The 13,330-nt window shown below is 40.2% G+C and overlaps 1 protein-coding gene across 1 annotated transcript in view; it reads right to left on the bottom strand.

Moving 5' to 3' along the window:
• Positions 1–13,330, bottom strand: part of ZRANB3 (zinc finger RANBP2-type containing 3) — a 254,833-nt gene that overhangs the window by 24,161 nt on the left and 217,342 nt on the right. Inside the window, exon 13 of the mRNA XM_082631346.1 lies at positions 2,002–2,410. Within this exon, the coding sequence (XP_082487472.1) occupies positions 2,002–2,410 (409 nt within the window). The remainder of the gene's footprint in view (positions 1–2,001; positions 2,411–13,330) is intronic.

The raw sequence follows: 13,330 nt of genomic DNA on the forward strand, positions 1-13,330 counted from the left end.
ACACAGGTTTGAGCCCTGGTCTGGGAAGATCCCACATGCTGTGGAGGAACTAAATCTGTGCGCCACAACTACTGAGTCTGTGTGCCACAACTACTGAAGCCTGCGCACCTAGAGCCCATGCTCTGCAGCAAGAGAAGCCACTGCAACGAGAAGCCCGCACACCATAACGAAGAGTTGCCCCTGCTCGCTTCAACTAGAGAAAGCCCGTGCACAGCAACGAAGACCCAACGCAGCCAAAAATAAATAAATAAATAAATAAATTTTTTTAAAAAAAGAAAGAATATGTATTGCTCTTAATCAGACTGTTTCATATTCACAAAAGGTGTTTTGTTTTTCTTAGACTGCTTGACAGTTTGCTTATTAAATCATGGTTCTAGAAATCTTCATTGCTGCTCTTGGTATCACAGAGAAAAATCAGAACTATAAAACCCTATTAGGGCTTCCCTGGTGGTGCAGCGGTTAAGAGTCTGCCTGCCAATGCAGGGGACACAGGTTTGAGCCCTAGTCCAGGAAGATCCCACATGCCGTGGAGCAACTAAGTCCGTGCACCACAACTACTGAGCCTGTGCTCTAGAGCCCGTGAGCCTCAACTACTGAAGTCCGCATGCCTAGAGCCCATGCTCCGCAACAAGAGAAGCCACCGCAATAAGAAGCCCACACACCACAAGGAAGAGTAGCCCCTGCTCACCACAACCGGAGAACGCCCGCGTGTTCAGCAACAAAGACCCAACTCAGCCAAAAATTAAAAAAAAAAAAGAAAATACCCTATTAAACTATGATTTTTATTGCTCAGTCACTCAATTTATAGACTTCATGTGAACTGATATTATTTTGTAGTCACGAGATATTTTATTTTTATTGCCTTAGCAGTTGGAAATTGAATGAGATAATGCAAATTGTGGGAGATATTATATGGAATAAGCTTGTGGCTCCAATTTAGTTCATAGACAACAGGTGTCCACATTACAAATATAACCACCCAGATGGCAGACTTGTCAGTTTTGGTAGGAACACCCAGAATTGAAGAAGGAAAGACTCAGCTACTGATTACATTTTCTTTCACATCAAAACTAAGGCAGAGGAGAGCAAGGCAAGCAGGAAGGAACTGGAGCATCAGAGCTTCTATCTTTGCTGAGTCTTTGTTAATGTCAATACTCTGAAGAATTCACATAAGATGGAAAAGTAGATGTGTATAATTATTACAGTTTATAAAATTTTATTTTATTTATGATTTTTTCCAGTTTCCAAAACGGTCAACTTGGCATTTTCAGTTGCCATAAAAATGGTCTCGAAAATTGGAAACAAAAGGAATACTAATGATCTTTTCTTAATACAACCACAGTTGTTAATAATCATTTCAAAAATAAAACATCAGAAAATGGCATATCATGCTAGAAAAATATACTCTGAGGTATGTTTATGATTTCTAGTTTTAAATAGCATGCTTTAGAAAAGAATAAATTCATAAATAGACATGAAATTGGTTTTTAAAAGAAGATCTATAGAGGAATTTTTATGATTTGTCATGGTAGAAACATTGGCACAATGAATATTTTACTAGGCAAAGAAGCTACGCTGGATTCATTTTGCTATTAAAAATAATAATCTGTAATTTCTTTAAAAACAAGTATTATCTACAAAAGAAAGAAAACAGCAGGTCTATGACTATAAGGCATATTTGCTGCCATAGCAACAGAGCTTCTATTCCTGCCCACTGAATTCACATCCTGTTGGCATTAATCAGAAATGTCCATTTGTGCCAAATTAATGCCATGTCACAGACGCTCGGGGATATACATTCTTGACAGAACTGGGAGATTTTCACATTCCACAAGGGGATAAATTCACAGTCTTCACTATGTGAAGTTCTTCCTCCAGCTTAAAAGCTAAAGTTGGTACCCAGTCACACAGATCTCTGACGATAGCAGTTGTCTCTAAAAGCACAGGTTATCTGAGGACACCACTGCCAGCCCCCCTTATGGTTGCCCTCTGTGTACTCACCAGCACTGCCCTGAGGATTCTCACACATTTCACAGCAAGGTAACACTGAGTAATTATTAATATAGGTGCAGAGAGCACACTGCCAGCCCTCACCAGGAAGGGGTGGAGTGGTGGCCTGGGCCTTGGCCTCACAGACCCTGTCCATGAGTGGAGCTTTGGTCTGCCCGGGCTGGGATGGTTTCTCCTCCAGGGGACTGCAGCGGTCATCGGTGGTGACCGATTTCATTTTTTTAGCTTCAGGTTCAAGATCACTTTCATAATCTCTTGTAGCTGTTTTTCCAGGGTCTGCAGGTACTACAGTATTTTTCCCCTGGAATATCCTTGATTCATCACAGGAGGTCACCAACTGTCTCTTCTTAGGGTTTGGTAAAAAGAATGATCGAATATCATGCTGTTTTTCTTTTTCAAACTAGGAAAAATAAAGGTATTAAATTAAGAGGCTATTGAGTATGTTCTTCCTAAATGAAACAGGTTAACAAACTCTTTTCATTAGCCATATTCCTTTATCTTTTGAATCCCTTGTTGGAAATGAATTCAATCATGCAATGACTCTTCATATATCCATACATGTAGAATACCACCAACACCTCCATATACTTTCTGTGTCTAACTTTTTTTAGCACTTACAATGTGCCAAGCACTTTACATATATCAACTCATTTAATCCTCATGCCAGCTCTGTGAGGCAGGTACTAGTACTATTATTCTTCCCATATTTCAGATGAGGACACTAAAGCTTTAGAGAAGTTAGGTAACTTGGCTATATGAGTTATATAATAAAAATATACTTTATAAACTATCTGCTCCAGATGTATGTCAAGGAAAGGAGGCAACTGTGTGTTCAAAAATTTCAAGTCAATCAAGACCTAGAAAAATGTTTTCATGACCAAACTATAAACATGAACAATGTTCATAAACAATATGTTTTTCATATTAAAATACTTAACTGACCAGGGAGTATTTTTCAAATAGCATTAAAGATATCAATTAGAACAGCTTCTTTAATAGACACAGTTTAATAATTATCTTTTTAAGAAATATATCTCTCTTTTCTAAGAACAGCAACTTCACTGTTTCATGTTTTTCTTCTTTTTTTCAATGTGTAAATCTCAATCTAGAGAAGGGAGGATACCCATCTCCACAAATGATTAGCCAGCAGTTAAGGTAAATTAAAGGAGTTAATTTTAGAGCAGTCCTGCTAAGGCCTGAATTGGGTACCATGGTGGACACACACTGTGCCAGACTGCATTTCCAAAAATGGTCATACCAATTCTTATCCCATTTCGTGTACTTGAGACATTGACACACCTACATTTAGAGGTGGGGTCTGGGTTCCTCTCCCTTGAACCTGGGTGGACCTTTGTATCAGTCTCAACCAGCAGAATGCAGTGAAAGTATCACTGTGTGACTTTTGAGGCTAGGTTCTAGAAGCTAACGTGGCTGCTGGCACTCTGTCTCTCTCTTCTTCTCTATATCTTTTGGGAGGGACACTAGCCTTTGAAACATAGCCAGCATGTTGTGGGGAAGCCCAGGCCATATGGAGAAACCATGTATGGGTATTCAACCTGACAGCCCCATGTAGGCCCCTAGGTGACAGCCAGCATCCATTATCAGACATGGGAGTGAAGAGGCTTTCAGATGTTTCCAGCTCCCAGTCTTGCGATCTTCCAGCACAGGTCCCAGTCCTCATGGAGCAGATACGTCATCTCCATTGTACCCTGGTTGAATTCCTTATCCACAGAAACCATGAGAAATAATACATAACTACTGTCGTTTTAAGGCACTAAATTTTGGGGTAATTTGTTATGCCACAATAGATTACAGAGACAGACACTATAGATAATGACATCCAAATATTGCAAAGAGGTAGTTTACATAATAAATCTTATCTTTATTTCTTAGTAGTGTTGCATAAGAAAGATTTAGCCAATTAATGGAGACAGAAGGATTAGTGGTTACCAGGAGCTGTGAGAAAGGGAAACAAGGAGTTATTGCTAAATGGTTACAGAGTCTCTGTTTGGGGTAATAAAAAAGTTTTGAAAATAGTGGTGATGGTTGCACAACATTGTGAATGTAATTAATGTCACTGAATTATACACTAAAAATGGTTAAGATGGCAAATTTTACCATTATATATAATCACAAATCTTTTAATTTCAAAAAAGGTTAAAAAGGTAAGAAAAGAAGAAGGAATATTTATGTTGTTCCCATATTGGTAAAATTAAAACATATATTATAGGAAAAAAAGTCCCACCCCCCCAATAATGTACAACTTTGATTTTATATGACTGTTATTTATATATTCTCATATACTATTAAAAAGTTATCTAATAAGTTGTGGAAGTTACAGAATTTAGATTAAAATATAAAGAATGAAATCAATAAGACAAGATTTTTAAAACAATGCACAAGGGAAATTCTAAGAAAGGGTGGAGGAAAGCAGAGAGATTATCAGACTAATGGAGTTTGGTGTTAAAAAAGTAACAAGGATACAAAGAGAGTTATGTATCTAAAGAGAATGTTCTATTCCATATAATAGGATTGCAAAGAGAGCTTATAGAATTTTGAAAATGTTGGCAAATGTTCAGCAAATGTGAACAAATTCTACCAGCTATTTCTAGTTAAACCATAATGATTTTACAAGACAGGTTAACTTTCTGAGTCCCTGTACATGTCTGGAAATGACCTGATTTTGCCCTAACTCTTAGTAGTTTTGTTGGGCATACAATTCTTCAAAATCTTTAAAGACATTGCTCTATTTCTTCCAACATCAGATGATACTGACAGTGTTCCTTTGTAGGCTGCAAACTCTTTCTTCATTTTAGAGGCTTCTGGGACCTTTTTATCCCTGGTATTCTAAAATTTCACAATGATCAATGTCTATATATCTCTATCTGTGTCATCTATATCTATATGCTTTCTGTCCAGCACCCTGAATACCTTATTAATTTTGTATAGTATTGATCATATTTAGTTCTTAGAAATTTCTATTCTTTTTTGATAGTTTCTTCCTCTTCATTTTCTCTTTTCTCTTTTTCTGGAATTCCTGTTAGCAGAATGCTGAACCTAGATATTTATGCCATCTTTTGTTCTCATATTTTCCTTCTTTTTGTCTTTTTACCCTCTAAACTCTTGGTGTTTAGCCCTATTTTATCTTTCAACCCTTCCATAAAATTATTTTAGTTTGGCAGTCATATTTTTAACATCTGTGTTCTTTTTTTGTTTTGTTTCTTGTTTGTTTTGGCTACAGTGCGTGGCTTGCGGGATTCCTAGTTCCCCGACCAGGGACTGAACCCCGGGTCCCGGCAGTGAAAGCGCTGAGTCCTAACCACTGGACGACCAAGGAATTCCCTCTAATATCTAGAAGTTCCTTCTTGTTCCTTGTTCCTTTTTTTTATAGTATTCTGATTTTATTTATATTTGCAATATCATCTCAAATCTAAATCTATGAATTAGTTTTTCAAAAGTTATCTCTATGATCAATTTTTGTATTAGTTTATTTTTGTTCACATTTCTCATGCCACAGATTTCCTCCTCAAATTTCCAATGACCTCATACATAAGAATGAAGGAATAGGAGGGTTGCCTAGGAACTTAGGACACACGGGGCTTATCACCAAGTAGATCGAGTAGGACACACTGATTGAACATGAGGGGTGAGGAAGATGGAGGGGACCACAGTGATACTCGGACTCCATTGTAGGGATGACATTTTCAGTTACTGTAATAGGGAATATAGGAAGATAAATGGGCTCATTAGAAGGTAAAAAGAGAAGAGGTAAGGAAATAAAAGTTCACTTTTAGACATGTGTGAGGACTGGTGTGTGCCAGGGTGGCGAGTTCCAGGAAGCAGGGCCAGAGTTCAAGGGAAAGAGACACCTGGATTTGCACATGTGGGAATCACTGGCATACAGAGGTGGTTACAGTCAGAGGCCTGGATGTCATGAACAAAGGGAGGAGGAAGTAAGAAAAGGTAAAAGTCATGGACATGAGCAGAGGGACATTAAGGGTGGAATGAGGAGGAAGAGATACCGAGGAAGGGAACAGTAGGAACAGTAAGAAGGGTAGAAGAGACAGGAGAGTAGTGGCTTTAGTGTGCCTGTGTTTTGGTTTCCATTCACTATCCTAGGCACTCAGGGAGCATTTCAATCAGAAAAACCCATGTCCTTCAGATCTGGGAGATTTTCTTATATTATTTTTTCTTCCTCTGTTGTCTCTGTCTTTTCTTTCTGGAATCCCTATTAGGCAAAATATTCTGAACTGATCATTTGATCTTCTTCACTTTTTTGCACACTTTTCCATTTCTATTTTTTCTACTTTTTGTGTGATTTCCTCATTATCTTCCTTTCCATCCTTGTCAGATTATTATTTCCTGATATTACAAGTTCAATTTCTAAGAGCTTTTCCTCGTTCTCTGATTTTTCCCTTTCCTTGTTCTTGTTTCTTGGGTGCAGTAATTTCTTTTACTTCTCTGTGAATATCAATGAAAGGCTTTTTGTTTGTTTACTTCAGCTCATTACACCGTCTCTGCTTCTTTTGTATCCTTTCTTGTCTTGCATGCTTATTTGTCTCTGCATCGCCCATGAGAGGATTTCCTCAAAACCTGGTGGCCTTCACTGTCCATTCACATTTAAGAATAAGACACTAAAATACCATTGGAAATCCAAGTGGGGGACCTCGCTAAAGGTCATCAGTGAATGTTTGTCCGGGGATCCCTTTCAGGCTCCATAGTCTTTTTTTGGTCCAGTCAATTTCTCCAGAAAGGAGTCCTTCAATCTCCTGCCCGAAGGATACAATGCTGGCTACCAGTGACCTGGGGGCTGATCAGGAGAAGGGTGCTAAGGATTTCACCATTGATAAAGGAGTCTTCCAGTTAATATGTTTATTTCCAATTTACTGCTTTACCCCACTCCCTCAACTGGCCCTTCTCCTAGATATGCTTTTAAAGAGGAACAAGTAAAACAGCTAAATAAATGAATAAAATGTCAAAACCAAAGAATACAAGAAGTAAAATAAATAAAATATATAAAGCAGGCCACTGTCACCTATGCTGAATAATGTTTAAATAACATCAGCAACTTTTGTCCCATTCTACATTTTAAAGGATTTGTTTCCAGCTGTCCGAAACGTTTTAATCTCTCCATCTCCCCAGCACCAAAAAATAAAAATTAAAAAGATTATTTCAGATTTGTTTATAAAAAAAACAACCCTCCCCAAAACCTAAGATATCTTAAAAAAAAAAAAATTCTCAGGACCTTAAAATATCAGTGTTTACAGCTGACCTCTTTAATTAAGCTATTTAATTAAACTATTCTAAAAATAACTTCATTTACTATGTAAGCAGTGACTAATTTTAGAAATTAGCATTTGAGAAACTCCCATTATGTATCAGAGGCAGGTTGAGAGTAAAGGTCAGCAGTGACTGACAGTGATCAGAAATGGATGTAGACCTCCACCACAACAGGGTTAACTTACAGCGCCTGGGAGTAGTCAGTATGGGGGAAATTTTGAAATCAGGGCTGCTTGGGTAAAAATAAAGTGAGACTGGAGAATATAAAATACAGAAAAGGAGCCGTGGGTGGAAAGGGAATCATTTTATATAATTTTGGGAACCAAAGGATACACTTGAGGTATAATTTTAGAAAAAGGAGAGGACGAGATTAATCAGTAGACTTTAATGTTAGGATGGCTAAACTGGACAATGATGAATGTGGTCACAGGCAGTGGACCTTACGAGTTAATGCCCTGGCCACAGGGCTGGCAGAAGCATAAGGCCTAACAGGAATAATAAAGACCTCCTTTGAGATAATCAATTAGAAACCTGGTCTATATTATCAGTTGTACGTTTTTAGATTGAAGCCTCTGAGCAGTCAGGCAGGAAGTTGGTTGGTGAGGTTTCTCTGATATTCAATGGCTATGACTGACAGAGAAATAGGTGAGAAAATCTCTGGGACACATCCTGATGATAATTACATGCATTAGGTGGGAACAGAGAAGGGTTAAAAGGTTTACTGAATAGGAGTTCTTAACTTGGGATCCATGGGCCTCTCACAAGAGGCCTTCAGTGAGCCTGAGAAACCCCTGAAATTGTCCATCCAGCTCACACCCACCAAGCTGTCATCACCAAGGAGCTGACTGAAATCATCTCTGGTGCCACAGCTCTGGACTAATGAAAATCGAGTTTCATCCTCAGACAAGAGGCAAAGAAGATTCAGCCAGCTGATTTTGTTTTCAGCTTACTGCTGTCCTTGTCAGAAGAAATTGTTGGTCCACTGTTTAAATTACTAAAGATAGCAAGATATTTGTAAATTATCTTACAATAAATCTTACGATAAATCATGACTTTTTAAAGAAACTGTATTAAGTGACCCTTTTAATGTGTGATAAATAAGGAACTTAAAAGTAGGTGTTTCTAAATAAGAGGAGCAATCTAAGATTACAGTGATTTTTATCACAAGGCTTTGGGGAAAATACAGTTAAGTCAACATGCCTGTGTAATAAGAAATGTAGAAAATGGAAGAACATATTCCTGCCCTCAGTTATACAGCTGACGCTCAGTTACTGTTTTCCTGTCTTTTGTTCAATACTGTTTTTGAAAAGCCAAAGAAGAAATATTGCTTTTGGTGAGAAGTGCTGGGAATAAAAACTGCAAAATGCTTAAGGTGGCAAAATGCATGTGTTTATTTGAAAGGTTCAGGGACCTAACACATTTGCTCTGTTTTGCACCACGGTAAACAACTGCTCTTTAGAGACAAATCCCCTGGCCATGATGATAGGATTAAAAGTCTGTTATTAGAACTGAAGGAGAGGAAAAGGAAATCTGGTAAAACTCATAAAAAACAATAAAACACTTCAAAGCCTGGTGCCATTCCAGTGCAGCACACGCCACCAACAAGAGCACTGGTGTCAGATTTAATAGACTTTGATCAAAGGTCAGCTCTGGGAGAAACCAGTACTGCCTCATGTCTTTCCTCTCCTGTTCCCCAAAGAATTAACAAAACCACCGTTTACAAATGGCTGATTGGGACATCTTGCTGGTCTCTTGAATGGCAGGTGACTGATGACTGGAACTGGAACTAAAAAGCCTTCACTAACATTTAAACAAGCCAGGGAATATACAGTGACAAAAGTAGGGTTTCAATCATCTAACTGAAAAATGAATTTAAATTCTCCTAAAAAAGACATGACTTTTTCAGATTTCACACAATGTCCATCCCCATGTACTAATTAAATAAAATTTTGGCAGTGATCCACTCTTAGGCACAACAAGTTTTTCTCCGTGGGCATAGAGAAAACAAAGCAAACAAAACAACACTCTGGTTAAAAAACCAAAGTGGTAAAAAAGAATATGTTATTACTTATTTTTAAAGATGACATCAAAAGCAGTGCAGGCTGGGCTTCCCTGGTGGTGCAGAGGTTAAGAATCTGCCTGCCAACGCAGGGGACACGGGTTCGAGCCCTGGTCTGGGAAGATCCCACATGCCGCGGAGCAACTAAGCCCGTGCGCCACAACTACTGAGCCTGCGCTCTAGAGCCCATGAGCCACAACTACTGAGCCCGCGTACCACAACTACTGAAGCCCTAGTGTGCCTAGAGCCTGTGCTCCGCAACAAGAGAAGCCACTGCAATGAGAAGCCTGCGCACCACAATGAAGACCCAACACAGCCAAAAGTAAATTAATTAAATTAAAAAAAAAAAAAAAGCAGTGCAGGCAAATGTCTTTGGGAACAGCCATCTCAATAAGGGCAATTAGAATTCACAGCAAAATATTACATATAACACAGTGCACGGATCACTAGAACGTGACGGGCAGGGGTAAGTTCATCAGGGCCGATGTGCCATAATCTCTCTCCTAAGCTCTAGGCCTGACCTCCAAATGCCTCACAGACATCAGCTGAGTGGTTCAGAGGCTCCTCAAACTCCAGAGGGCCTGAGCGGGGTCTTCACTCTGCCCGTAAGCCTGCTCACCTTCTACCATCACAATCTCTTTGCTCTTCACTGTTTACCAAATTAATATGAAGTCCTCTGCTATGGATTCTCCAGTTTTAGACTAAACTGGATCACTTCCTATGGCTTCCGTTTGTCCTGCCCTTACCTACTTGCATGCCTCTGGTTATGGCATCTCCCTTAAATGCCTGCTTCAATCCCTTCTACTCTTCCTGTACCTGCTGCTGTTAGACAGGTACCTCCTAGGCCTCACTATGATGATTCTACCTCTGAAATGTCTGGAATTTTTCTTTCTCTATTACCATTACCACTGTTAGGAGTTCAGGGTGGAGTTTAGTGCCCCATACCCCGTTTGGGAATCCCTGACAAAGGAGACTTTTTTTTTTTTTGGCGGTACGCGGGCCTCTCACTGTTGTGGCCTCTCCCGTTGTGGAGCACAGGCTCCGGATGCGCAGGCTCAGCAGCCATGGCTCACGGGCCCAGCCGCTCTGCGGCATGTGGGATTTTCCCGGACCGGGGCACGAACCCGTGTCCCCTGCATCGGCAGGCGGACCCTCAACCAGTGCGCCACCAGGGAAGCCCCAAAGGAGACTTTTACATAGTAATAGCCTTATGAATAAAAAGGAACTGGCTTTAGTAATAAACCTGTAAGTGCCTAAAAGCACCCAGGTAAAATTTGGTAAAAGGTATATTAAAGAAACCAACCAGAACCCAAGGCCATAAGGGGACTTCCTACTTCTCACCTCAAATCGAGCAGAGAAGACTACAGGCCCTGCTTCCGGTGGAGACATAGTACAGGAGAAGCATGCCTCTGTGAAGCACTAGCCCTGAACTGTGGCCCAAGTTCTCAGGCTGAAACAAATTTGATTAACAACGCCTCCTCTGGGGTTGGGGAGAAACCCCTGAGGAGTAGAGACAGAAAATCCCTTTACCACAGGTTCAAACTGGATGGGAGGGAGGGCAGAAGAAATCCATTCCCCAGATCCCACTGCCTCCAAGAACCTCTGTCCCTTCTCCCTCCCATTCATTTCCCACACTGCCACGAGGAGCACCTTGAGAAAACAGAAACCTGACCATGCTATTTATCTGCTTAAAAGCCTCTGATGACACTACACTACTTCCCTAGGATAAAGTGCAACTTCTTGGCATGGCATGTATGGGCTCCACTCCATCTGATTCGTGCCAAAGTTTCAGGCTTCCTCTCCTTTGACTCACTTCTCAGTGTGCCCTGCACTCACACATTTGCATGGAATTCCCATTCCCAGGACGTCTGCTCCTATCACTGGGCTTTGGGGCATGCTTTTGGTGGTCCCTCTGCCTGAACCAGGACCCACTCCTTTTGAACTCATTCTTCATAATCCAGCTCTGATGTTTCTCAAGGGAAACTTTCCCACATGCCCCAAGTATTTATTTATTCTATCCTATGTTTCCAGAGCCTGGTTATATATCTCTATTTTCACATTTATTATATTGCATTAAAATGATTCATTCATGATCATCTCTCCCAGTTAAAGAGTAAGCTCCAAAAGAAAGTTAGCTGTTTTCCTTATCTTTTCACCTAGCATATAGTCTTTTTAAAATAACAGCTTTAGGGACTTCCCTGGCAGTCCAGTAGTTAAGACTTGGTGCTTCCACTGCAAGGGGCACGGGTCTGATCCCTGGTCAGGGAACTAAGATCCTGCTTGCAGTGGTACAGCCAAAAAAAAGAAAATAACAGCTTTAGTGAGATGTAATCTATTTATATACTATAAAATTCACTCTTTTAAAGTGTCCAGTTCAGTGCCTTTTAGTATAATTATGTAACCATCACCACTGTTTAATTGTAAAACACTTCCATCACCCTCAAAAAGAAACCCCATACCAAGTAAGCAGCCTCTTCCCATCCCTCCCTCCCTCAAGCAACCAACCACTAATCTACTTTATATCTCTATGTACTTGCCTATTCTGGCCACTAAATATAAACGGAACCAAACAATATGTGGCCTTTTGTGTCTGTCTTCTTTCACTTAGCATAACGTTTTCAGGATTCATCTATGTTGTAGCATGCATCAGAACTTCACTCCTTTTTATGGCTGAATAATATTCCATTGTATGGATATATATACCATATTTTGTTTATCCGTTCATCAACTGATGGACATTTGGACTGTTCTCAATTTTTTGGCTATTATGAGTCATGCTGCTATGACATTTATGTACAAGGTTTTATGTGGATATATGTTTCCAACTCCCTTAGGAGTACAGAATTGCTGGGTCATACATTAAATCTGTGTTTTTACATTTTAAGAAACTGTCAGGCTGTTTTTCAAAATGGCTGCACCATTTTTCATTCCTGCCGGCAGTGTATAAATGTTCTAATTTCTCTGCATCTGTGCCAATACATGTTGTCTGTCTTTTTAATTTTAGTCATTCTAGTGGGTGTGAAGTGGTATCTCCTTGTGGTTTTGATTTGCATTTCATATAATCTTTTTTAAAATTAATTTTTATTGGAGTATAGCTGACTTGCAATGTTGTGTTAGTTTCTTTCCTTTCTTTCTTTTTTTGGAAAGATGATTCTTTCTTTCTCTTGTCTGTGCCGGGTCTTAGTTGTGGCATGCGGGATCTTTGTTGTGGCATGTGGGATCTTTAGTTGAGGCATGCATGTGGGAACTAGTTCCCCGACCAGGGATCGAACCTGGGCCCCCTGCACTGGGAGCTCGGAGTCTTACCCACTGGACCACCAGGGAAGTCCCTACAATGTTGTGTTAGTTTCTGCTGTACAGCAATGTGAAACAGTTATACATAATAATCTTAATAACTATTTACATAATGAATAATCTTTGAATACCCTGTACATAGTAAGACAGGCTGGGACATGGGACCTGGGACCCTTTGCTACAATGCTTGCACCTGAACAAACGTTTCCTCCAGCAACAAAATACAAAGAAACTATAAGCAACTAAAAATAACTGTGTGCATGGCAGTGGGGGCAAATTATGGACACCAAGATGCAAAGACCAAAAAGCCCAACTGCCACTTCTGAAGAGCCGGGAGCAAAAGCAGGGGGTCGGGAGCAAAAGCAGCGACTGCACATGCTCCGTACACCACCTAAGGGGTGGGCAGACCACCTAAGCCCCTGCTCTGGCCTGACCCCTGGACACACCCCTACCCTCACCCCACATAAGGATCCAGCTCACTCCCCCTGAGCGAGCAAGCAAGCAAGGGAAGCTGTTGCTTGTTCTCACTGCCCGCCCTGCTGCAGCAGGGGCCCCAATAAAGCCTTGCCTGAATTTCTTGTCTGGCCTCTGATCAATTTCTATTGATTAAGGAGGCCAAGAACCCTGGTCCATAACAGTAGTAAACATCCCATAAACACTAGCTAACCAAACTGAAGTGTTTCAATG

This window comes from Mesoplodon mirus, assembly GCF_964341445.2.
Source record: "Mesoplodon mirus genome assembly, chromosome: 8".
NCBI classification, from domain to species: Eukaryota; Metazoa; Chordata; class Mammalia; order Artiodactyla; family Ziphiidae; genus Mesoplodon; species Mesoplodon mirus.